General features: G+C 43.2%; 1 protein-coding gene and 1 non-coding gene across 6 annotated transcripts; one reads left to right on the top strand and one right to left on the bottom strand.

Annotated features, from left to right (window-relative positions):
* Positions 1 to 199: 199 nt before the first annotated feature.
* LOC148046406 (Nuclear RNase P) lies at positions 200 to 528 on the top strand. The gene has a single exon (XR_015696538.1).
* A 1,230-nt stretch (positions 529 to 1,758) lies between these two features.
* Positions 1,759 to 24,787, bottom strand: LOC106541188 (perforin-1). Of its 5 annotated transcripts, none has more exons than XM_087714134.1 (4): positions 24,602 to 24,787; positions 18,448 to 18,563; positions 16,196 to 16,802; positions 1,759 to 4,181 (listed from the first exon to the last, which is right to left on the bottom strand). In XM_087714134.1, the coding sequence occupies exons 3-4, from the start codon at positions 16,750 to 16,752 to the stop codon at positions 3,050 to 3,052; spliced, it is 1,689 nt and encodes a 562-aa protein (XP_087570260.1). In that variant the 5' UTR covers positions 16,753 to 16,802; positions 18,448 to 18,563; positions 24,602 to 24,787; the 3' UTR covers positions 1,759 to 3,049. The 5 variants fall into 5 exon arrangements, with proteins under 5 accessions (XP_087570260.1, XP_087570258.1, XP_087570259.1 ...); XM_087714132.1 differs by having other exon boundaries at positions 18,448 to 18,741; XM_087714133.1 differs by having other exon boundaries at positions 24,585 to 24,787.
* Between the last annotated feature and the right edge of the window lie 2,200 nt (positions 24,788 to 26,987).

Consider the following 26,987-nt stretch of genomic DNA (forward strand, 5'->3'; position numbering starts at 1 on the left):
CAGTTCTCCAGCCCGTTTTGTCCCGAGACGCGCGTTTTACAATTTGTAAAGCATTGTATATTTTAGTGGAAGGACCTAATGTTCTCGTGTTTGGAACTGGTACGAAGACAACGGGCACGAATCAATAGCCACCCTAACTTATCTGAAAATTAAGAATTAGCCTTTATATAAGGTATGTAGTTAAAGGAATTGATAATTGCTGGGAGGAAGCTCTCCGTAGAGGCCACGTGCTGGGTGTCCATCACCCTCTCTCCCGCCTCTGGGAAGGTCTGAGGGAAGGGCCAAGTTTGCCACCCTAGCAGGGTGCCGCCTTCTGAAGGTGGGTGAGTTCCCAGCAATGCGGATCTCCGATCAAGCCCTAGAATCGAGGCAGGAGATGCGGCGAGGGGTCCTCGGGCTCCTTTCCGCGGATGCCTCAGTGGCTTGTTCGGGATTTGGGAATGACTCACGGCCGGCAGCTTTGAGTACAATGGGAAGAGGTGAAGCACCGCCAGCTTCATAACCCAATTCAGACTAGTCTCCCCCCAGTATTTTAACATTATTTTTGTAAAAACATTGTTTTGTCATCCATTCGCTCTGTTTCCCCCATTCTGGAGGGCATCTGCAGAGCGTCATGTTGGAGATGACAATTTAGGAGAAATCTCATCGAGGGTCATCTAGTCCAGCCCGCTACTCAAGCAGGAGACTTTAAAGTTTTTCAGACAAGTGGCTGTTTAGCCTCTTCTTAAAAACCTCCAGTAATGAAATATCCCCAACTTCTGAAGGCCAGCTGTTAATTGTTCTCACTGTTAGGAGGTTTCTCCTTAATTCCACTGTTGCTTCTCTCCTTGATTAGTTTCCATCCATTGTTTCTTGTCTTGCCTTCAGGTGCTTTGGAGACTAGCTTGACCCCTTCATCTTTGGGGCAGCCCCTCAAATTTTGGAAGACTGCTATCGTATCTCCCCTTCTTTTCACTAGAGGAAGCCCAACTGCTTCTCCACTGCTAAAGGAAGACCATGCCATTCATCCATGAAAACTGGCCTTCAGGCTTAGCATTCGCTATCTATGCAATGTTCATAGCCCTACAGGAGGGGTGTCAAACTCGATTTCATTGAGGGCCACATCAGGGTTGTGTCGGAGGTACCTGTGGTAGCCAGCAAAAACCGGCTCCTGAGCTCCGTTTTCAGCTGCAACGGCATCCCGCAACCCTTCGCCAGTGAAAACGGAGCTCTGCGTGGTCACCTGCGGCCCTCCATTTTTGCTGGCAGAGACACCGTGGGCTGGTCCTTTTCCTGTTTCCATGGCAGCCCCATGGGCCAGATCTAAGCACCCCATGGGCTGGATCCGGACTCTGGGGCCTTGAGTTTGACACCTCTATCCTACAAAGTTTGGAAGTTTTGGAAGTTTATTGACATTTGTATGCCGCCCACTCCATAGGGACTCTGGGCGGCTTACAGACAAACAAGGAAATATATAAAAATTAAAATAGAAATACAATTATTTAAAATTCCACAACATACATACTACTTAAAGTGGGGCTGGATGCTAATCAACAGCCCCATGCCTGCCGGAACAGCCAGGTCTTAGTGGCTTTACGGAAGGCCGGAAGAGTAGTGAGGGTCCGGATCTCAACGGGGAGATCATTCCATAGGGCTGGGGCAAAACCCCATGGATTTGTTTTAATCAACTTTATGATCACAATGGTGAGGGGTCCTTTTCTAAAACAACAGTATGATGAAGTGGGGGGGGGACAGAAAGAACAAAGCACACACCACGGACAGATTTGAAGATTTATTTATGTATGTTTTATATGTGTTTTGCAGATTGTGTTAAAAGTTTCTGAAATAGCAACAGCATTTATATACCGCTTCACAATACTTTTACAGCCCTCTCTAAGCAGGTTACAGAGTCAGCCTATTGCCTCCAACAATCTGGGTCCTCGTTTTACACACACGCACACACACCGCGGAAGGATGGAATCTATTACAAGTAAAGTATTGAATTGATTAGTACAGGAAGGATTTGACAGATTCCCAAGAGTCTCTCTCTGATCCGTATGAAAATATGTTGGATTAATTTCTCACAGCATACTACTACTTCTCTAATTATAAATACAAAAATATACTACCCATACAGTTTGTGATTATGACGTATGCAAAAAGGGGGCCCCATGGCATGTTACTAGTTCACAAGAGGGTGGCCCTGATATATCCCTGGTCCGCGGTATAATTGGACCACATGGAAAAGCGCTAGTGCATCATAATAACAAAGACATTAAGAAAAGGAAATGACTGAGCCCACCTACATTGGCCCTATTTTCAGGAAGGTCTTATTATTTTTGAGGTGCAGGAGGCGGCAAGCGTGATCACCTCAGGGCAGCTGCTGTGTTGCAATATTTTCAGGGAGGGCTGATTTTAGCGCATGCGCTCAAAAGCCCGGTCGGGCTTATTACCCGGGGAGGTCTCATTTTCAGGGAAACGGGGTATATAGCAGAGGTGGATTGCTCCCGCTTCAGCCCAGATCGGGGGAAGCAGTAGTAGCGGTAGTGGGAGGCTCCGCCCACCCGCCCGGATGCTTCTGTGCATGAACAGACTGGTAGTAAAAAAAAATGGAAACCCGCCACTGCTATATAGTAGTTCTTGACTTAAAACAGTTCATTTGGTGACTGTCCGAAGTTACAACGGCACTGGAAAAACGGACTTATGACCGTTTTTTTTACACAACTGTTGTATCATCCCCGTGGTCATGTGATCACAATGTGAGTATTTGGCAACCTCTCCATATATTTACGATGGTTGCAGTGTCCTGGTAGGGTCACGTGATTGCTTTTGATAACCTTGACCAGCAAAGTCAATGGGGAAGCCAGATTCGCTTAAGGACTGTGGGAAACGTTAGGCTCAATCGGGGTTGTAAATTGAGGAGAAGAGTGCATTTTTATAGAAATGGTCTGTTCAAAAACTCTCTTCCAGTTGTTGCATAGAAGAAAATTGATAGGGATTCCTATTAGATTCTTTCCAAATCTGAGCAATGCCTTAATTTATCAGTATGAGTCCCACCCATGCAGGGTACTCAGATATGGAATGTGTGTGGCCATGAATTTTCCTGGTCACGATTTGTGTCATTGAAATAGGAGGTTGGCAGATGCAAAGGGACATATTCATGGCAGCTGGACCCGGCCAGAGTGGGGGCACACGTCAACTCGTAATAGAACCTAATGTGCCCATACTTGAGGTAGCATATCTGCCAGTTGCTAAGACCTGACCTCAGCCTCCCCTGACAGCGATGCAAGAGGTCGTCGTGCCAGACGTCGCTGTCCCAAATCTCCACCACATACTTGTCGTTGCCGTTCAGCGTGACAGCCCCGAAGTTCAGATTCTCTGACCACCGAGGGTTGTTATTGCCACCGATGACCCTCGTGCGCATATCCTGGTCTTGGAAAAGGAATTTGACGTAGGCATCAGTGGAGGAAAAATGGTCACCCCAAAGACCGGACCCACTGTCCACATGGAACTTGAGGTGAGCCCTGCCCCGCTCGGTGCCGCAACATTTGTTGTTGATGAGGCCGTTGGGTACACACATGCAGGTGCACTTTTCGACCCAGTTGTTGAAGTTCTTCTGGGGGCAGCTTTGGTGGCAGTCTCTCCTTAGGGCTCTTCTTTTGATGTAGCTCACGGTGGCTTGCTTTAAAAAATTCCTCCTGGGGTCTGTTTTGTTCAACAAGCTGTACAGAGGTAAAAGGGAATAAGACACCAACCCAGGGGTCCTTTCGGTGCTGTCTAGCCATTCGTTGAGATGGTCCAGGTCTCTGCTATCTGAGAAGAGCATCTTCTTGTGGCCTCCTACCACCTCCATATGCTGGGTCGTGTAAAGCTCGTAGAAGCTGGATTTAGATTTCCCAAACCAGAGCTTGGCACATTCGGAATGGAAGGAAAAAGACCCCCAAAGACCTATACGCTTCAGCTTTGTCTCCAAATCCAAACAGTGTTTGATCTTCTCCGCCGTGAACCCCATCAAGGTCATGCCACAGGTTTTCAAAGCCAGCAAGTAACGAGCTCGCCCACCTAGATACACCAGGCTGATATAATGGGTGCCATAGATATTGATGAAATGCTGGTATTCCTCCGGGTCGTGATGGGGGGGCAACTTGCCGATGGCCTGAACAAAATGGAAGGACAGCAGAGGATTCGTCTGAAGCCCCAAACTGCAAAGGAAAAGAATGGGGGGGGGGAGGAAAAAAGCAGGATATTGTCAGCACGACAAGATGGAACTGCTTTGCTTCTTTCAAACCTTAATGCTTTTCAACTTGCCAATGAACCAGGGGAAGAGGGAGGGAAAAGGGGGAAATAGAATGTGGAGAATGTATGCATAGATTATGAAATCATGGAAGCAGGGGGTGGGCCGTTACGGGGTCGCCCGGATTCGGGAGACCCTGCAAATAACGTTATGGCTGGGTTGGAGAACCTCCAAGTCCCACCCCTGGCTGGCCCTCATCCCACCCGTCCCACCCCACCAACCCCTCCCTGGAGTTGCCACACAGCCCATTTTGGATGTGAGGTAAGTGCAGGGCCTGTGCGGAGGCTCAAGGAGTGGGGGAAAGGGGCCTCCTAAAAGTTCTGGAAGGCCGGAAACGGGCTTGTTTCCAGCCTCCGGAAGTTTTTGCCCTTCCAGAGGCGTGAGAGAAGCCTCCGGAGCATGGGGAAGGCGAAAACAGACACACCCCCCCCCTGCCGTGGTGTAGGAGGCCGACCAGGCCATTCCCACCATGGCCACACCCACCCACCAACTGGGCAGAGAACCTGTTACTGAAATTTTTGAAGCCTGCATGGAAGCCATCAAGGCCATCACTGCGGGTGCTTGAGAAAGAGATGGACTGTTCCCATAACAAAAGAATGTCTCATAACTATACAAAGTGATCCAACAGGGGAGGGGAAGAAGAGGAAAGTATTGTTTAATTGGGCAAGCATTTGGGTGAGAAGCCAGAGCAGGTTTTGTTTTTTTCAGTACCAACATAGTGTATCCAATAAAGTTTTACTTTTGGGAATTGCAATTCTCCGGAGAGTTTTTCCTTGTTTTGGGTATGCTAATTGGACAGTTCTGTGTCAAAAGCAACATCCCAAATCACATTTCCTGCCTCAGCATTCAGCATGAGAAAGGAAAGTGATGCAACAACCATGCTGAAGGTCAGATGGTGTCTAATGGTCAGTTAATGGAGAGGAGTTCATGTGGTGTGTTTTCTGGTGTCTCTTTCTTCCCCTGGTTAATCTTGAAAAGATTCTCTCGAAATGGGGAAGCCCTTTTTATTTTTTGTGCCCTGACACCAAAGAATACTTTACTGAGAGTGTAACAGTCAATACAAAGTAATCCTTAATTTAGAACCATTTGTTTAGTCACCAAAGTTATAACGGCACTAAAAAAAAGTGACTTAACTGCCAGTTTTCACAGTTAACAACTGTTGAAGCGTTCCTGTAGCCGAATGATCAAAATTCAGGCAGTTGACAAATGGCATGTATTTATGATAATTGCACTGCCCCAGGGTCATACGATCAGCATGGGTAACCGTCCTAACTAGCCTCCGACAAGCCGAGTCAATAGGGGAAGCCAAATTCGCTTAATGACCATGTGATTCACTCAACAGTTGCAGTGACTCATTTAACAACGTCTGCTGCTGAGAAAGCCGTAAAAGGGGGCAAAACTCACTTAATCACTGTCTTGCTTTAACAATGGAAGTTTTGGGGTTATGTAAGCCAAGAAGTACCCGAAATCTGGAGCTGCAATTTATTTTAAAGGTAAACCGTAATAAGTATCTGTTATCACCTACAATAAATATCTGTCATAGGTACCAACCTTATTGCCTGTAATTATGGTGCTTCTCTCCTTAGCTAAATTGTATCTAAATGTTTTACTGTAACCAAGTTCCTGGATATGGGTTTGAAGGTTTCGTCCTGTGGTTTATTGCGGTGTTTGAAGTCTGACATCAGATCAGGAGAGGGCTTCAAAAATTGCAGCAACGGGTTCTCTGCCCCGATGGTGGGTGGGCGTGGCCTAGTCGGCCTCCTGCACCATGATGGGGGGGGGACACATATTTTTCACCCTCCCCACGCTCCAGAGGATTTTCTGGAGCCTCCGGGAGGGCAAAAACTTCTCCTCCCCTCAAAGGCTAGAAACAGACCCGTTTCTGGACTTCCAGAACTTTCAGTAGGCCCGTTTTTTAACCCTCCCCAGGCTCTGGAGGCTTTTGTCGAGCCTCCAGGAAGGCAAAAAATGGTTACCTAGGGCTCCGGAGACTTTCCGGAGGCCGGAAATAGGCCCATTTCTGGAATTCCGGAACCTCCGGTAGACCATTTCCCCCTCTTCGCCGATCCTCTGCATGAGTTCTGCACTTACCTGGCCTGATGAATGGGCCGCGTGGAGACCATGGGATGGGGCAGAGTGGGGGGGGGCGTTGGGGCGGGGCCAGCCAGGGGTGACATTTGGGTGTTTGCCAAACTGGGAAGAATCCTCTCTAGAGGATCACCCGAACCCATGTGAGCTCCCACCATCCCACCCCTGCATTAGATCATACCTATGATTTTGTTTGGTGTCCAAAAGTATATCCTCCTAACCAAAAATGGGGTCTGAAGTGTTTTGGCCCTGGAAGAGGCTGTTTAACCTGGAATACTGTCTCCTCAACTCTTCAAACTGCTTCCAGTTCAGAGGATTTATTTTCAAGAAACCATCTAACTGCCCCCTAAATGGTATGGACCAGAGGGGGCATAGAACATTCTGGAGCTTTATGGAACATTCTATTCCGTTCCTGAATCAGACAGTTTTGTACATCTTTTGTGGTAATAAAAGATCTCACGGAAAAACATAGCCCTGGCTGTAGCCATAACATTCTCATTCTTCAAATTCTTTTATGCTATTTTCGACATTGTAAGCAGCCTGGGGTTGCTGGATAGTGAGATAGGCGAGATATAAATTTAATAAACAAACAACAAAGAAACAAAGAAATAAATACAGGTAATCCTTGATTTGCAACCCCAATTGAGCCCCAAATTTTCAACGCTGAGGAAGAAATGCTATTCAGGGAGCTTTTCCCGTTTCTGTGACCTTTCTTGCCACAGTTATTAAGTGAATCACTGCAGTTGGTAAGTTGGTAACATGATTGTTAAATGAATCTGGTTTCCTCCATGACTTTGCTTGGTCAGAAGCAGGGCCGGATTTAGATGAAAAGAGGCCGTAGGCTATTCCACTTATGAGGCCCTTTCACCTCCCATTTTTAAGTTTGTAAATTACATGAGAGACAATAAAATACATCATTACTGTGATATATATCAATATATATCAATATATATAGCTGGCCTCCCGACGGAGGGCGGCTCTGCTCTGCGGCAAAGGCAGCGAGGCCAGCCGCCTCCCATGCTGCGCTCAGCTGCCCGGCTCAGCCCCCTCGCCCTCACCTGCCTGGCCGCTGGTGGGCTCCGTGTCGACGGGGCGGCTACTGGGAGCGGCCGCCCCTCTCGCCCGACCCCCAGTGCCCGGAACGTGGGCGGGCTCCCCAACTGCCGCGGCACTGGAACGATGTTAACCAATACATTTTTATGTTTGTTTATTAGTCATATGGGTAGAATTTCTCCTTATTTTCGGTTCAGTGTTTTAGTGTTCACTGTTTTTAGAATAGTGTAATTTTAATTTTGCTAACAATTTGAATGTAGGCCCCTCTTGATCCTGAAGCCTAGTTAGCCTATAGGAAAATCTGGCCCTGGTCAGAAGGTTTCGAAAGGTAATAACATGACCCTGGGGACACTGCAAGCATCCAAAATTCTGAGCACGCGAGCACTGCAAGAGTCATACATGTGGGGGGAAAATATGTCCTAAGTCATTTTCTTCACTGTGTTGTAACTTAGAATTTGTCCCTAAACAAATGGTTTAAAGCCGAGGACTAGCTTTAAATGAGGAGCGCTCCATACAGGAGGTCCTCGACTTACAACAGTTCACTTAATGACCAAAGTTACAATGGCACTGGAAAAAGTCACTTATGACCATTTTTCACAACCTTTGCAGCCCCCCCCCCCCCAATGATCACTGATCAAAATCCAGATCTTTGGCCACTGGTTCATATTTATGACGATTGCAGTCTCTTGGGGTCATGTTGTCCCCTTCTGACAAGCAAAGCCAACAGGGGAGCCAGGTTCATTTAACAAGCCTGTTACTAACTTAACAACTTCAGTTATTCACTTAACAACCATAGCCAGAAACGTCATAAAATGAGGCAAAACTCACTTAACAAATGTCTCATTTAACAACATAAATTTTGGACTCAGTTGTGGTTGTAAGTTGAGGACTGCCTGTTTTAGGGTTCTCTGTTCCAAGAACATCCTTAACCCCATCAGTCACTGACTTAGTCCAATCTCTTAATCAATGATTTTGGCAGCACATTATTTATAGCAATACGTTGAAAGTTTGGAATTACAGCTAGTCCTATAACCTACAATAGTTCATTTAATGACCATTCAAAATAAAATTACTGGGGGGAAAAGCAACTTACAACCAGGGGTGGTATTGACTTACCTTCCCTACCGGTTTGCAAATGTGAGCGTGCACATCCACGCATGCGCTGAGGCTTCAGCACATGCGCTTTGGCTAAAAAAAGTGCCTAAATGTGACGCCATAGAGCTGGGGTGGGTGGGTGGGGCCAGCCACAATTTCCGCTACCGGTTCAGGTTCAGGCGGTATTGATTTACCTTCCCTACCGGTTTGCAAATGTGAGCGTGCACATCCACGCATGCGCTGAGGCTTCAGCACATGCGCTTTGGCTAAAAAAAGTGCCTAAATGTGACGCCATAGAGCTGGGGTGGGTGGGTGGGGCCAGCCACAATTTCCGCTACCGGTTCAGGTTCAGGCGGTATTGATTTACCTTCCCTACCGGTTTGCAAATGTGAGCGTGCACATCCGCTCATGCACTGAGGCTTCCGCACATGCACTTTGGAACGATCTCCCCGTAGAGATTCGCACCCTCACCACAGTCCAGAGCTTCTGCACAGCCCTTAAGATCTGGCTATCCCATCAGGCCTGGGGATAAGATCTTCATACACCCCACCCGAATGTTGAATGAATGTTGTGTTTTATTGCTATTTTTATTTGTACCCACATATTATTTTACGTTCTGTCTTGCACTCCCTTCCCATGAGTTGTAAGCCGCCCTGAGTCCCCTCAGGGAAAAGGGCGGCCTATAAGTGACAATAAATACAAATACAAATACAAAAAAAGTGCCTAGAACTGGGGTGGATGGGTGGAGCCAGCCACAATTTCTGCTTATGACCATTTCCCACACATTGATCATTGCAACATCCTTATGGTCACATGATCAATATTCAGACGCTTGTCAACTGACTCATATTTATGACCTTTGCACCACCCTGGGGATCATAGGACTCCTTTTTACGACCTTCTGGCAAGCAAAGGCAATGGGGGAGCAAGATTCACATCACAACCGTGCTCCTCGCTTAACAACTGTTGTGGTTCCCTTAACCATTAGGTCATAAAATGGGGCAAAACTCACTCAGGAAATGTCTCACTATTGTAACACAAATTGTGGGCTCAATGGTAGTCGTAAATTGAGGGCAACCTGTACTGGGCCTCTCCTTGTTCCCTCCAGGAGGTATCGGAAGAAACTTTACTCCCAAATAATTGACGGAGCTGTACTAACAAGCAAGGCATGATGGCATGATTTGGCTGGCATTGTGGCACCCACTCACTGCATTTTGCTATTATACCTTGGCAGCAAGTTCATTATTAGAAATGCTTTCTTTCTTTTTAAGTAACTCTTATCTCTATCCTTTTTTTGTTTTAGAACTAAGTACAAACAATGTGTTTGTAGTTGCCTTTGTGTGGGTGTTATGTAACTCAGTTGACCAGATGGCTGTAACCCTGTCCTTGACTGAGCTTGTCATGAGATAAATTTTTACTCCCTTCGGATTCAGTTGCCTGGTTTAATTATCTATCTCCCCCTCCAACTCCAACTGGAGCCAGGGAGATGCATTGAAGAAAGCAGGATGAGGAACATTAACTGAGCGCTGCAACCTTATTCCTAAAATTGATTGTAGCTGCTCAGCAAACAGTTCTATGTGCTGTTGGTTTGAGATCCAAAGCCAGTTTATCTGGAGGGCCGTTTTTCACCCTCCAGAGGCTTCAGGGCCCCCCAGGAGGCTTCTCTGAAGGCTCCGGAGGGCAAAAACCAGCCCTACAAGCAAGTGACTTACTCCAAGAAATATGGTATCTTTGGTGAGGAGAGCCCTTAAAATTCTGATGCTTGAGATGATCCCCAAAAGATCTTCAAAAATCCTATCTGGAACACAGCAGTTATCAAACTCATATCCATATATCCTCATTCTTGGCTACGTTCAGCTATAGCCTACCACCCAGCCTGTTGCAGATAATCCTCAATTTACAACCATTCATTACTGAGCATTCAAAGTTACAACAGCCTATGACTTATGCCCCTGACTTATGTCCATTTTTCATAAGGCCGTTGCAGTATCCTTGGGGGTCACGTAATCAAAATTTGGATGTTTATGTAGGATGGCTGCAGTGTCTCACTGATCCCCCTTTTACGACCTTCTGACAAGCAAAGTTAGTGGGGAGGCCTGATTCACTTAACAACCTAATGTAGCTGTATTCACGTAACAACTGTGGCAAGAAATCTCATAAATTGCGGCACGATTTACTTAACAACTGTCCTGCTTAGCAATGGAAATTCAGGGTTCGATTGGGGGGTTAAAAGTCGAGGACTTCCTGTATTTGCATCCAAACACCAAAGTGGGTTGTGTACATTGTGCACTCAGATGCAATGGAGAAAAATAGTTGTGGGTCTCGGTCAACATTTTGATTATGCCCATTAAACAGACTCTCCTAATTAACACAACTGATAGATTCATACCAGAGGTCAAATAAAACCGGTCAAAATTGCCTTGGGATACTTCTCATTTTAACTGCCATGAGTGTGTAACACAACTCAGAAAAGACAACACAGTTCTAGGCTGCATAAACAGAGGGATAGAATCAAGATCATGTGAAGTGTTAATATCACTTTATAATGCCTTGGTAAGGCCACACTTGGAATATTGCATTCAGTTTTGGTTGCCATGATGTAAAGAAGATGTGGAGACTCTAGAAAGAGTGCAGAGAAGAGCCACAAAGATGATTAGGGGACTGGAGACTAAAACATATGAAGAAGGGTTGCAGGAACTGGATAGTTTAATGAAAAGAAGGACTAGCGGAGACATGATAGCAGTGTTTCAATATCTAAAGGGCTGCCATAAAGAAGAGGGAGTCAAACTATTCTCCAAAACATGGAAGGGCAAGACAAGAAGCAACAGATGGAAACTAATTAAGGAGAGAAGCAACCTAGAACTAAGGAGAAATTTCCTGACAGAACAATTAATCAGGTTTTAAGAAGAGATTGGATAACCATTTGTATGAAGTGGTATAGGGTTTCCTGCCTAAGCAGGAGGGTTGGACTAGAAGACCTCCAAGTCCCTTCCAACTCTGTTATTCTAACCCTTCAATCTACTCCCCCCAGCAAACTAATTTTGAATGGAAATATGGCAACACGGTGCCTCCAACTTTGATGTTACGGAATTGTTCCTAGAGGACTTTATAGCCGGTGATATCAAAACCATTTGGGGGATTATGGAGAGACAACAGCTATCTTGTTGGTCTTTGAATAAAGATTACTTGTCAGGATGACAAAGACTAATTCATTCCCCCAACCAGTCCTAAAACAAGAATGGATGGATTTGGACGTCGGTGTCTTCTGAGGTAATTGCAATCTTGCCATCAACACGCATCAAGCATCTTGACCCCAAAGCTGATATTGGTAGTTGGTAATAGTTACCCCAAGCCTCTGAGATCTATCATGAGCTAGGCAACTTTTTAATGTTACATGTAATAACAGAGGCTAGAATTACATATGCACAAAATTGTAAAAATTGAGGTCTACCTTCACATGGAATGGTAATAAATAAAATATTAGAATGTGCCGAAACGGACAGGTTAACAATGGAACTTAAAGAAGAAATAGAATATTGCTCAATATGGGACTTATGGTATAATTGGCTAGATAATAGATACAGAGTTTAGAAAATTAATAATGAAAGAAGATTAACAAACTAGAAACAAATACAGGTACGAAGTTATATAGAATAATACATATTGCAAGCAACATCCTTATTGGATTGTACGCAACTGTAAATCAAAATATAGAGTGATAAATGTATACAGAGCTACATTATAACTATAAAAACAACGGATATAGTTATGTTATAGATTAGATTAGATTAGATTTAGTTTATTTGTATGCCGCCCTTCTCCGGGAGGGACTCAGGGCGGCGAACAACTCAAAGGGGGAAAGAGGAACATAGAACACAACACACATGATTAAAATAAACAAGAATCATACAGCCACAGAGGTCGAGAGGGGAGGGGAACTCATCAACCCCAGGCCTGCCGGCACAGCCAGGTTTTGACGGCTTTCCGGAAGGCCTGGAGAGAGGTGAGGGTCCGAATCTCTGCGGGGAGTTTGTTCCAAAGGGCCGGAGCTGCCACAGAGAAGGCCCTCCCCCGGATGGTAGCCAGGTGGCATTGGCTGGTGGACGGAACCCGGAGGAGGGTTTTTAAATACATAATGGTTATACACCATTATGTATTTAAAAAGATACTATACTATATGATTAAGAGGAAATGGATGTGATTAGGGTGCATAACATCATATATATTTAAAAAGGATTTGATACAAATGCAAAATTGAAATTGTGATGTAGAATAAAAGAAAAAGAGCCAAGGTGGCGCAGTGATTAAATGCAGCACTGCAGGCTACTTCAGCTGACTGCAATTCGGCAGTTCGGCAGTTCAAATCTCACCGGCTCAAGGTTGACTCAGCCTTCCATCCTTCCGAGGTGGGTGAAATGAGGACCCAGACTGTGGGGGCGATATGCTGACTCTGTAAACCGCTTAGAGAGGGCTGAAAGCCCTATGAAGTGGTATATAAGTCTAACTGCTATTGCTATTGCTAAAATGTGCAATAAAATATTTTTTTTTAAAAAAAAGAGCTAAGCAACTTTTTGTGATAGTATTCATTGCCTGTTGCATGCTCCACAATAAAAGAGAATATTTGTAGTTCAGGGTTGAAATGAAGGGTCCTTGATGCTCCCCAAGCTGGCTCATTTTCTTGAAGACGTTTCATTACCCAAACTAGGTACCATCATCAGTGCTAGAAAGGAGTGGGGTTTGCTGTCAATATACACTGAGAACAAACCTCACTCCTTAATAGCACTGAAGACCATCCTAAAGGTGCTTTTTAAAGAAACAACTGGACTTCCTTCCTTTCCTGGAAGATGTTTTCACTTCTCATTCTTGAATGAGAAGCAAGATGTCTTCAAGGAAAAAAAGAAAGTCAGTTGCCTCACTTTTGGGATAACCACGACCTGGATGACTGAGAATCTCCATAGACATTTAGCACTGATGATGTTACCTAGTTTGGGTGATGAAAAGTCTGCAATGAAATAACCAAGCTCAGAAGCATAAAGCCCCCCACTCCACTCCGTGTTCCACAATAAGTTCTGATCAACTCCAATTCAGGAGGGATGGAGCTGAAATTCCTTCTTCATCATCCAAGAGACGTTCAGCATTTAATAGCTTTGGGGTGGGATTTGGACAGGTGGATTCAAATCAGAGTTCTCCCACCGAGGATCAATGGGATTCCTCAAGGAGTCTATTATTATTAACAGTAGTAGTTTTATTAGTTAAATAGTATTTATTAAATTATTGACATACAATAAATTTTTGGAACAACATTGTTCCAAACATTTATTGTATGTCAATAATTTAAAAACTACTAATAAAATTTAATAAATAAATACTAAATTTCAGATTGTTCCACAAAGTAATCTTTCAATAGCAATAGCAATAGCAGTTAGACTTATATACCGCTTCATAGGTCTTTCAGCCCTCTCTAAGTGGTTTACAGAGTCAGCATATTGCCCCCAACAACAATCCGGGTCCTCATTTTACCCACCTCGGAAGGATGGAAGGCTGAGTCAACCCTGAGCCGGTGAGATTTGAACAGCCGAACTGCAGAACTGCAGTCAGCTGAAGTAGCCTGCAGTGCTGCACTCTAACCACTGCGCCACCTCGGCTCTTCAATGCTAATGGGACTAAGATTGTTTATATATGGATTTATTTCTCTGTCTGTTGGAACAATTACTTACATACATTTTTGATCACAGTGGGACCAGTAACATTTTACTACAGTCTCAGAATTATAACAGTTTATTTACCGAGAGTGCAAAGTTACAACATCGCTGAAAAAAGTGACATAACTTTTTTTCACACTTATAACCATTGCAACACTTGATCAAAATTGGGATGTTTGGAAACTGGTTCATATTTATGATGGTTGCAGTGTCCCAGGATCATGTGGTTCACTTTTGCGACCTTCTGACAAGCAAAATCAATGGGGAAGTCAGATTTACTTAACAACTATGTTGCTAACTCAACAATTGTAGTGATTCACTTAACAACTGTGGCAAGAATGGTTGAAAAATGGGACAATACTCATGTAATTAATGTCTCAATTAGGCACAGAAATTTTGGGCTTGATTGGGGTCATACCAGAGGTGATTTTCTGCCAGTTTGCCCCGGTTTAGGCATCGGTTCCACCACAAAGGCGCGTATGACAAAAGCGCGTGTGACTAAAGCGTGGTGACAAAACCGCACCGTCAAAACCGCGGAGACGAATGAGCGCTGAAGCGCGCCGACAACAGCGCGCCGACAGAAGCGCGCTGTAACATAACCCTAAAAATAACCCTAACCCTAACCCTAACCCTAACCCGAACCCTAACCCTAACCCTAACCCTAACCCTAACCCTAACCCTAACCCTAACCCTAACCCTAACCCTAACCCTAACCCTAACCCTAACCCTAAACCTAACCCTAAACCTAACCCTAAACCTAACCCTAACCCTAAACCTAACCCTAAACCTTACCTTAACTTAAATCGCGCTTCTGTCGGCACGCTGTTGTCGGCACGCTGTTGTCGGCACGCTTTTGACATCAGGGTTTTAGCGCCGCGGTTTTGTCAGCACGCTTTTGACGTTCACGGTTATGTCGTGCCACGTTAGGCATCATCATGGACACTCTGTGCATGCCCAGAAGCACAGTGCTACCGATTTCAAATGGTAGCGAAGGTAAGAGGATTTCATGCTTGGGTCATATGTCAAGGGTTACCTGTACCCTTCTCCAAAAGATGCATTTTCAGTAAAGATTGCCTCAAATTTTCAACTCCTTGGAAAAAAGAAATATGCCAAATGAATGGAATTCCTCAGCATTATGTTTCAAGGTACGAAATTGCCATATTTTTCAGAGAATAAGATGCACCTTTTTTCCTCAAAAAAAAAAAAAAAGGGGGGTGAAAATCTGGGTGCGTCTTATACACTGAATATATTTTTGGCCCCCGAAACCCCCACCCCTTCATCAAAATGGCGTGCAGAGGCTTTAATGAAATGAGTGAAAAACAGGTCTTTTTTGCTCATTTTTGCCTCTCCCCAGCCCTCAGGATCACTCAACAAGCCTCCTAGAGGCTATGCATGTCTTTTTTTTTTTTTGACAAAAAAATGGGCCCGTGTTTGTGAAAAATGGGCCGTTTTTGGGAGGTCTGCAGAGTGCAAAAACTTTTTTTAAAATTTGCCTCTTCAAAATCTTGGTGCGTCTTATACTCCAGTGCAACTTATACTCTGAAAAATACGGTATTTCCTCTGGGGGCAAACTCTGGAATTGTTGTAACAAATTGCATAGCATCTTCTGAAAAGTGATTCCCCCCCCTCCAGCAAATTGGCTACTGCAGCTCCTCCCCCTGTTTATGCTTTGAAGTGGTTACAGTAACAGAGTTGGAAGGGACCTTGGAGGTCATCTAGTCTAACCCCCTGCTCACGCAGGAGACATGTACTAGGGATTCGAACAGTGGTGAGATTCAAATAATTTAACAACCGGTTCTGTGCCCTAATGATTTCTTCCAAGAACCAGTTCACCAAACGGCTCAGAAAGTTAACAACGGTTCTCCCAGAGTGGTGCGAACTGGTTGAATCCCACCACAGGATTCAACCGCCGACCTTTCTGATTGACGAGCTCAGTGTCTTAGCCACTGAGCCACCTAGCCAAGCTAAGTGCTTTGATGCTTACCTGTAATGTTCACATTCGATCTCGTTCCTCAGAAAGCTGTACCTGTCTTCGCGGGTTTTCTGATATGCGAAAATGGCCATATTAGAGTGAGAGCCGGCAAAAGCCACCTGAGCTTTGGAGAATCCCAGGTCCTCCTCCATGAAATCCTTGACCATCTCCATTCTCCAGTCATTCTTGACTTCTTTGGCTATTGCGTTGGCCACATCTATATCTAACTCGTCCACAAAGTTGTTTGCTTTTCGTCGGCAGTTTTGCCTCTGCCGCCAGTCCACCCCAACCAGGGGAAGTCTCTGCAGCTCCCCACCCATTTTATGATTCCGACACAGGGTGCATGTCCCATTGGGTCCCTGCCATTTGCTGATGTCCACCACGTAAGCCCCTTTCTTCTCCAGAGTGGTGATATCAACTCCCTCCCCAATGAAATTATGTCCTGGTACGAAGTTGACATTTTTCTTGCAGTCATTTCCGTGATGGGTCTCGCATTCACTATTGTGGAGAGGGAGGGAGAAATGGAAGGAAGCAAAGTAAACCATGAAGAAGAGATGAAGCTTGGGCATGTTCCTCAGAAAGATTTCCTCCTTCTTAGGCAGTTCGTTTCTGAATTGTCCTGAGGAGAGAGGGGGGGGGGGAAAGCAACAGATGTTGTTTAGGGCTGGGATTTGGAGGTGTGACAAAACATTACAGAATATTTGAACAAGCCCTGTCCTACAGTGAAGCTGGGAGATATCTCATTAAAGCAGCTTGTTGGCACAAGAAAGGGCACATTAGGTGGTGATGATGGGCACTGCATTATTTGATATTAATTTTCCACTGGGGAGTCTCCAATTTTTAATGGACCACAAATGGTCCAGATGTTTCATATGGTGCATATTTGGATAACCAATAATGACTAATAATGATTCACCAAGTAAATTTCATTCCTGTCTAGATTCACCAAGTAAATTTCATGGCTGATTATGCATATGAATGCAGTAGGCTGCACAATGAAGCAGCTATTTGAGATAGAATAGAGTAGAGTAGAGTAGAGTAGAGTAGAGTAGAGTAGAGTAGAGTAGAGTAGAGTAGAGTAGAGTAGAGTAGAGTAGAATAGAATAGAATAGAATAGAATAGAATAGAATAGAATAGAATAGAGCTAGAAAGGTCCATGGAGGTCTTCTAGTTCAACCCTCTGCTCAAGCAGGAGACCCTATACCATTTCAGAGATGTGGATGTTCAGTCTTTTCTTTAAAAAGATGACGAAGCAACCACAATTTCTGAAGCCAAGTTCTTCCACTGGTTAATTGTTTTCACTGTTAGGAAATTTCTCCTTAATTCCAGGTTGCTTCTCTCTCTGATTAGTTTCTATCCATGGCTTCTTGTCCTGCTCTCTGGTGCTTTGGAAAAATTAATAGCAATAGCAATAGCAGTTAGACTTATATACCGCTTCATAGGGCTTTCAGCCCTCTCTAAGCGGTTTACAGAGTCAGCATATTGCCCCCAACAACAATCCGGGTCCTCATTTTACCCACCTCGGAAGGATGGAAGGCTGAGTCAACCCTGAGCCGGTGAGATTTGAACAGCCGAACTGCAGAACTGCAGTCAGCTGAAGTAGCCTGCAGTGCTGCATTTAACCACTGCGCCACCTCGGCTCATGTATTAAGTTGACCTCCTCTTCTTTGTGGCAGCTCCTCAAATACTATCATGTCCTTCTTTTCTCTAGACTAGCCAAGCCCAAATCCTCCAACCGTTCTTCATATGTTTTAGCCTCCAGGCCTTTAATCATCTTAGCTGCTCTTCTCTGAAATTTTTCCCAAGTCTCAACATCTTTTTTGTAATGTGGTGACCAAAACTAGATGTAGTACTGCAGCTATGGAAGTCACCATTAGAGGCTTTGTTCCAGAATCCCCATGCAAACGTTGGAATGGGAAGGAAAACATGACCATCACCATCACCAGCACCACCACCACCACCATCATCACATCATCCATTCCTGTCTAGAGTTAGCCACTTGCCTTTTTCTGCACATGGATTCTATCTTAATAGCTTGGTAACAGCTAGAAATCCACCATGGCTGGTTTTCTTCTGTGAGCAGCTGTAAGTTTCCCTCATTCTTGCATTCTAAAGAAGTCAGAATGACAATCTTCCCTTCCCTCCTTTCACCTTTAATCTACAATTTTCTTTTGATGTCTCCTATCACCACAGCCTGCCTCCCGCTGTCCGCTTGACAGTGGCTGGGAAATCAAGATTAGATATATATATATATAGAAACTTACCCTCCTCTCCTTCTCTAGACAAGCAGGTCTATTCTGATGACCAATTCTGCAAATTTCCTTCTCGCTCCGTTTACTTTTCACTTCTTCCCTGTTCTAGCACATGGGAGGGCTTGGTTCTAGTGGAAATTTTAGAGAAAGGGAGAGAAAGAAAGAGAGGGAAAAACAATAAGGGAGAAATGATTTTTCATAGCAGCGTATCCAACTTGCCTTTTGCAAAGACAGAGAGCATTTGGTGTCTTCTCTTCGTTTCACTTCTCCTTTTAAGTTGACCACACTCCTGTCTGGAATCCAGAGCTGGAAAGGAAATGACATTTCTTCCAACAGAACAACTTGCACTTTAATTTTTTCCAGATGAATGATTATTTATTACATTTAGCCAGTTTCTCATGATGCTCCTTTGTGAGTTGGGCATTCCCCTTTGGGTGGATTGTGGGAGTAAAGAGATGGGATTCAACAAAGAATATGATTTTACCAAAAGAGAGAAAGAGGCCTTTAAGAGGGAATATTTTATGCCCAGAAGGACCTTTGTATTTATAGTAACCTTCACTTTTAAAAGAAAATAAAAAATAGAGGTGGCTTCCTATCAATGGGGCTTTAAATCCCTGAGCGACAAGCCAGAAACTTTTGTGTGAATTGTCGTATCTCATTTAAAATCCGAATGCTGATTTGTGTATTTTGAGCTACAATACAAACAGAAAATCAGGCACTGTCTTCTTATAAATGACAGGCCAGGTTAGTAGTCACGTCATTAGAAATCAACAGTACAGGTAGTCCTCGACTTATAACCATTTTTTACAGTTTCGATCTTTGCAGTATCCCCAGTATCACATGATCAAAATTCCCTTTTTGTACTGAAATCTTCTTTTTTTCCCATTTCAGCTCCGATTCTGATAGCACTCACTAAACAAACTTGGGGCAAGAAAGAAGGGCACATTTCTCATCTTCTGAACTTCTGACTCTCTTTGTTTTGAGGATGATTCAGTCAACATGGGGCATACAAGTTTACTGTACAAAGGTATATTTACCAGTTAGGTGTATTTCCTAATATTTAATTGCCCAGATTTGGTTGGAAGATGGGCAGCTATATAAATGTTTTAAATAAATAAACAAATCAATAAATAATTCTCCTCAGCTCACTTTTTGCTTCCTGAAAGTTCAGTGCATTTTTTTTAAAGAGAAGAACCCGTAGCTATAATCCTACAATAGTTAACTATTTTATTTTATTTGTAGCAGTTCTACCAAACAATTCTCCATCAAGTATATCAGATATGGTATGGGAGGTGGGGGGGGGGGGAAGAGGCTGGAAAAGGCTATCAAAATAACAACAATTCTTCTGGTTTTATGGTTCTTTCAACAATTAGTCATGATGATCTCATCTGCCTTCAAAGTTCTAGGAAACGGCCTCGTCACTAATGTAGGTGATTTCTACTGTTTGCCATTACAGAGTAGCTACTCCCACAAGACTGCTGAGAAACTCAAAGACAGAACAGATAAAGAGGTTATATTTTATCTTGAAAGCTTGTTCAACTTTCCTCAAAGATTCTCCACCATTATTTTCTGTCTCCTAATCCACTGACTGCAAATTGTAACTGGTGAGAAATATCTGTGGGATGAGCAATGTAGCTTGGAAGTGGCGTAATGCAGTGGTGGTTTCCTACTGATTCGGACCAAGTCAGCCAAACTGGTAGTGTTTTGGTGGCCTGGGTCACTGGAACTGGGTCACTGGAATCGGCAGTGGCCCAGGCCTGCCATGCCCCCAACCAGTTCTCCAGACAGCACCATGGGTGCCACCATCTTGTTTTTCAGTCCTGCACATGCGCAGAACAATTTTATTGTAGTGCACATCTACGCACAGCATACCCATGAGTGAACCAGCAGTAATGGCTGCCAGAACCCATCCCTGGCATGATGGCCTAGAGGTTTGAGCACTCACCTCATAATCACGAGGCTGTGAGTTTGATCCTAGCTAGTGGCAGATACTGTATTTCTCTCAAAGAGCAAAGAGAAAATATCTGCTATGAACTCCGTGTAGCTATCAGGAAAATCATCCAGCCAGTAAACACTCATGCCTCGTCTCAACTCTACTAAAGAGCTGCTGGTGGAACAATGGTTAAAATGCTGTTCTGCAGGCTACTTCTGTTGACTGCCAGCTGTCTGCAATTTAGCAGATTGAATCTCATTAGGCTCAAGGTTGACTCAGCCTTCCATCCTTCCAAGGCTGGTAAATTGAGGACCCAGATTGTTGGAGGCAATAGGCTGACTCTGCAAACCACTTAAAGAGCGCTGTAAAGCACTCTGAAGCGGTATATGTCTAAATGCTACTGCTATTGCTATTACAGGATCATGAAAAGAAAGAAAAAAATAGTAATATGGCTTGGGATCATATTCCCATATACTATACTGAATCACCTATGGATGTCTTAACTGCTATGAAGATATTCAAGGCTTTACATTGGAAAATTGATCTCATTCTGTAGATAAATGACTAACTTGTGAGAATCTGCTTTGTTACTTAAAATAACCTTCTATCTAAAAGTAATCTGATATAGAATATCATTCAGTTCGGAAACCATTTTTAGAATGCAGGTCCTTATGTAGATTTCTACCATATATAAAATATGGATTTCACTTTTCAAATAGTCTTATTATTTCCATATTGTACAATGCTTTAAATCAAAAGACACTTTAGCAGTGTGCATACAATGGATCGTAATTTATACCATTTTTCTTTCCTGCATTCAGATGAGTGTTATTCCAGATATTTGTGTTCTCTTTAATTTTGCATCATTTCTACCAGCAATATAAGTCACTCAATCATTTATAATACATAAATTGAATGCCAAAAAGAAAAAAAAATCATAGCTGTAACATGTCTTCTGTACTTCACCTTCCAATTTATAATCCATTAAATCCATTTTCTCTCCTCTACTTTTCCATTCATAACTCACTTGAATATCATTTAGTAGGAAATATCGCAAGAGACATATCTAATACAACCAGATAGTCAGCTTGGACTTCTTCAGAGTCCTCACTGAGATTTTGTTAACTCTTATCAAATAGCCATATATGAAGACTAAATACATTATGGAAGAGAAGAAAATATGCCCAAATCATTCAGCAGCTGCAAAAAGAAAGAAAGAAAAAAGCCAGTGCAGTCTTGAATTGCATCAACAAAGGGATAGGCTCAAGGTCAGGTGAACTGATAGTAGTGCTTTGTGATGCACTGGTAAGATCACATAAGGAATACTGCATCCAGTTTTGGTCACCATAATACAAAAAAGATGTTGAGATCCTACAAAGAATGCATAGAAGAGCAAGAAAAATGTTTAGGGGACTGGGGGATAAAACAAATGAAGAATGGTTGCAAGAATTGGGTATGTCTAGTCTAAAGAGACTTGGGATGTGGTGGCTCAGTGGCTAAGATGCAGAGCTTATCAATCAGAAAGGTCAATAGCAATAGCAGTAGACTTATATACCGCTTCATAGGGCTTTCAGCCCTCTCTAAGCGGTTTACAGAGAGTCAGCATATTGCCCCCAACAATCCGGGTCCTCATTTTACCCACCTCGGAAGGATGGAAGGCTGAGTCAACCCTGAGCCGGTGGGATTTGAACCGCTGAACTGCTGATCTAGCAGTAGCCTGCGGTGCTGCATTTAACCACTGCGCCACCTCGGCTCTAGGGGGAGGGGGAAGCCCACGTGGCTGCCCTGCAGATTTCAGCCAAGGTCAGATGTTCAGCAGTTCGAATCCCTAGCTCTGCATAACCGAATGAACTCCTATTGCTTGTCCCAGCTTCTGTCAACCTAGCAGTTCGAAAGCATGTAAAAATGAAAGTAGAAAAATAGGAACCACCTTGGATGGGAAGGTAACAGCCTTCTGTGTGCCTTCGGCATTTAGTTATGCCACAGAGATGTCTTCGGACAGTGTTGACTCTTCGGCTTTGAAACGGAGATGAGCACTGCCCGCTCGAGTAGGGAATGACCAGCACATATGTGTGAGGGGAAGCTTTATCTTTACCTTTAGTCTAAAAAGAAGGACTAGGGCCATGGGTGGGTTTCAATCGGTTTGCGGCGGTCCCCGTGAACCAGTTGATCGGCGAACCCAGAAGTAAGTAACTTCCGGGAACGGCAAAGGGCCCACCCGCCCGCCCGCGTTCCTTACCCGGTCTGACGAGTTCTGCGCTTCCACGCATGTGCAGGACGCATACAACACCTGCGCGATCCTCCAGGAGCAGCTGGAGCATCGCACAGACGCTAGTATGCATGCGTGCGCTGCGCGCGTGCACGAGGACGCCGGCGGCCCCGTTCCAACCGAACCGGTTGGAACGGGGCGAGAAACCCACCCCTGACTAGGGCTGATATGATAGCAGTCTTCCAATATTTGAGGGTATGTCCATAGAGATAATGGGGTTGATCTATTCTTCAAAACACTGAGGGTAGGACAGGAAGATCATTAAAGAGAGATCCAAACTAGATTCAACCATTGTTGGGAGAAATTTCCTGACAGTGGGAAGAATTAATCAATGGAATAGCTTTCTTCTAGAAGAGGTATGTTTTCCATCACCAGAGGTTTTATGGATAGCCATTTGTCTGGAGTGACATAGGGTCTCCTACTTGAGCAGGGAGTTAGACTAAAAGACCTCCAAGATCCCTTCCAGCACTGCTATACAGTAATATTTAATATTACAGAATATGTAATATTTATTACATAAAAATTACAGAATATTACATATTATGTAAAGTTCAAGATGATTTTGCAACCTGGAGAAGAAGAGGGGGGAAAATCTGGCCATACAACTGGCAATGATTACTTCCTTATTTAAAACATTTATAAAGTAATCTTGATGTACAACCACAAATGAGCCCAAAATTTCTGTTGCTAAGCAAGGCAATTGTTAAGCGAGCCACGCCCCATTTTATGACCATTTTCCAGAAGTGGTATTTAGCCACTTCTGACAGGTTCTGGAGAACCGGCAGGAGAAATTTTGAGTAGTTCGGAGAACCGGTAAATAGGCTGGCCCCGCCCCGGCTTCCTCCCAGCTGATCTTCTTCTGTTGCCCTGAACAGGAGAACGGAGCTGTAAAGCAGGTTAGTGGGGTGGGGAGGGAATGGGATTTTGCCGTATCCTTCCCCTGCCACTCCCACAAAACCACTCCCACAAAGCCACGCCCACAGAACTGGTAGTAAAACAAATTGAATCCCACCACTGTCTTTTTTGCCATGGTTGTTAAGCAAGTAACTTACAGTTGTTAAGTGAATCATGTGATCGTTAAATGAATTCAGTTTCCCCCACTGACTTTGCTTCCCAGAACCTCCCTAAGAAGGCTACAAATTACCATCACAGAACCTGGGACACTGCAAGCATTGTAAATGCCATGCCAATTGGCAAATGCCTGAAGTCTGATCATCTGGCTATGGGGATGCTGCATCAGTCTTAATCATGAGAAACTGGTCATAAGACATTTTTCCAGTGGCATTGTAACTTTGAACACTATGAAATGACTGGTTGTAAGTCAATGACTACATTTATAGCCACCTATAACTAGAGTAGAGTAGAGTAGAGTAGAGTAGAGTAGAGTAGAGTAGAGTAGAGTAGAGTAGAGTAGAGTAGAGTAGAGTAGAGTAGAGTAGAGTAGAATTCTTTATTGGCCAAGTGTGATTGGACATACAAGGAATTTATCTTTGGTGCATATGCTCTCAGCGTACATAAAAACACAAGATACTCTGTCCCTCCCCCAAAAATAAGACCTTCCTGGATAATAAGCCCAATCGGATTTTTGAGAGCATTCACTAAAATAAGCCCCCCCCCGAAAATAAGGCCAATCTGAAAACAACACAGCAGCAGCAGCCATGAGGTGACCACACTCACTGCCTCCTGCACCTCAAAAATAATAAGACTTCCCTGAAAATAAGGCCAAGTTATTATTTTGGGGGTCAAAAGAAAATTAGACCCTGTCTTATTTTCAGGGAAACACAGTACATTCATCAAGAATCGTAAGGTACAACACTGAATGATAGTGATAGGGTACAAATAACTATCTGGACTGCTCCCAATCAAAAGTTAAAGCAGCATAAAAACTATAAAACTAAACACATTAGAAACATAAGAAAAGAACAAAAATCTGGTGCCAAATCAAACCTCTGACGTGCAGTCACCTATAGCAGTTTTCTCTATGATTTGAGGATGATGCTTCATTGAAATTTCACTGCTTTGAGCCCAAAGGTAAATCACTCAAGCTCTTCAGTTGTGTTCACATGTAGTTCATCCATCAGTGGGTCCTTTCATTTAAGTAGATTTCATTCCCAGTTTAAGATGCACCCTAATTCGGTCCAGACAGTTTTGATTAGTTTCAGATCTGTTTGGATATCAGGACACTGGGAGGCTTTATATTTTTGGGAGACCATAGATATTGCAGAGATATTAGCCAATCCACATTTGCTTTCTCTGGTCAACAGTTGACTAAGGATGAGGCTAGCCAGAAATTACCAGCCTGTTGGGTCCCTGCCTAAACACACATCCCTTCCTCCTGTTAGTACCATTTGTTTATGTTCTGTACTTTCCAGGAAGACCCAAATCCTTTGCCTTCCAAACTCCGATTCTGCCAGTTCTTCATTTGAGCCTTTGCAGAAAACGAGCTAGAGCAAGTACAGAACAAATCGTCCTTTTAAGATCCAGGAGTAATTTGTTGATATTCCCAATGTGGCATTCCCTGCTTTGAAACAGAATTTTCTTCATCCATGTGTAGCATGGCGAAAGAGGGAGAAGGGAATAAAATAAGGATTTTTTTTGTGGGAAACAGGAGAGAGCAAGGGAGAGAGCGAAGGCAATAGAGAGAGGGAATTTTTCTTTGAGGCAAGCCGGAGGGAGAAGGGCGAGAAAGGAAGAAAGGTCCATCAGCTCTCCAGGCCTTCCTCTCACTGAGTGAGGGAATATAGAAAAACCAGTGTGAGGGATAGTAGAGAAAAGGGAGGGAAAGTAGAGAAAAGGAGTGTGAAGGAAAGTATAAAAAAGGAGTGTGAGGGAAGATAGTGAAAGGAGTGTGAGGGAAGGTAGCGAAAGGAGTGTGAGGGAAGATAGCAAAAGGAGTGTGAGGGAAGTAGAGAAAAGGAATGTAAGGGAAGGTAAAGAAAAGGAGTGTGAAAGAAAGTAGAGAAAGGAGTGTGATGGAAGTAAAGAAAAGGAGTGTGAGGGAAAGTAGAGAAAAGGGATGTGAGGGAAGGTAGAGAAAAGAAGTATGAGAGAAAGTAGAGAAAGGAGTGTGAGTGAAAGTAGAGAAAAGGAGTGTGAGGGAAAGTAGAGAAAAGGAGTGTGAGGGAAACTAGAGAAAGGAGTGTGAGGGAAGTAGAGAAAAGGAGTGTGAGGGAAAATATAAACATAAATAAATAAATAAATAAATAATCAAACAAATAAATAAATAACATCCTAGGCATAGAGATATCCCAACATTGTTTACAATTGCAATTCTCACATGATCAATAGACAAACTTATCTCTCTTTATAAACACTGATTCTCTGCCCGGATTTGGAAGACCTTTGACCCTCCTGTTTTCATTAAAAGCTTATTTTCTTTTTGTTCTTAGCTGAGTATTCACGTCCTGTTCAAGCAGGAACAGTATCAAAAGCAGGCATGCAACACTCCGTATCCAAATAATTTAAACAGAATGTCAAGAAATCTTAATTTTGATCAGTGGCCTCAGGTTTTAGAAGAAGAAGGAAAACCAATTTTGTCCATCTTTGGCAATCGTTAACATTTGTCTTTATTCAAATGCAACCTTTAGAATAAGATACGGGTTTGTTTTGGACATTTGGCTAAGTAGGGAAAAAAAACATGACAGCATGCAGTGGCATAAATCCCTACTTAAAGATAACTATCTTTTCCTTTGGTTCTGTTTTTTTCTTCAATATACTCTTTTTAAAAAAATAGAATTTATTTTTATTTTCAAAACAAACACAACATATAAAATCTTTCTTCCTTACATACTGTAGAAAGTGTATCAGTTGGTTACAAAAGGTTTTCGTGCATCTCTTCCACAGTCATCAAGCATAATTCATATTAACTCAAGTATTTTAACTCAAATATTTTATACATGCTACCCTTATACCTACATTTTTATTTGACTATAATTATTTAAACGTCCATCATCATAAACTATACCAAGATTTAATACATAACCACATACTGGCATTTCATTTAATATTTCTAAAATCCTCCAATAACACTCAATCCTTATGTCCTATTCTAACTAAACATCCATAATATTTAATAACAAACTTTTCTAATCCTCCTTTCCAAATCAATGTTGGCAATTTTCATCTAGTTTCCTTATATTATAGTCAACATATATATATAGGTTGTCAACATTATCCCTCCTTTATTTGATTATATCCTGTATCATAACATTTTCCCCCTAATAATCAAAACTTAACTGTATCTAACTTGTATGTATTAATATGAATTATGCTTGATGACTGTGGAAGAGATGCAGGAAAACCTTTTGTAACCAACTGATACACCTTCTACAGTATGTAAAGAAGAAATAT

This window comes from Thamnophis sirtalis, unplaced genomic scaffold (genome assembly GCF_051295495.1).
Source record: "Thamnophis sirtalis isolate CommonGarterSnake01/CBP01778 unplaced genomic scaffold, rThaSir2_p1.2 scaffold_4, whole genome shotgun sequence".
Taxonomy (NCBI): domain Eukaryota; kingdom Metazoa; phylum Chordata; class Lepidosauria; order Squamata; family Natricidae; genus Thamnophis; species Thamnophis sirtalis.

Excerpts from the sequence above, each read along its gene's own strand:
- LOC106541188 (XM_087714134.1), bottom strand. The coding sequence starts at position 16,752 with ATGCCCAAGCTTCATCTCTTCTTCATGGTTTACTTTGCTTCCTTCCAT. Across the intron at positions 4,182-16,195 it reads ATCGAATGTGAACATTACAG|TTTGGGGCTTCAGACGAATC; the intron begins GTAAGCATCAAA and ends TTTCCTTTGCAG.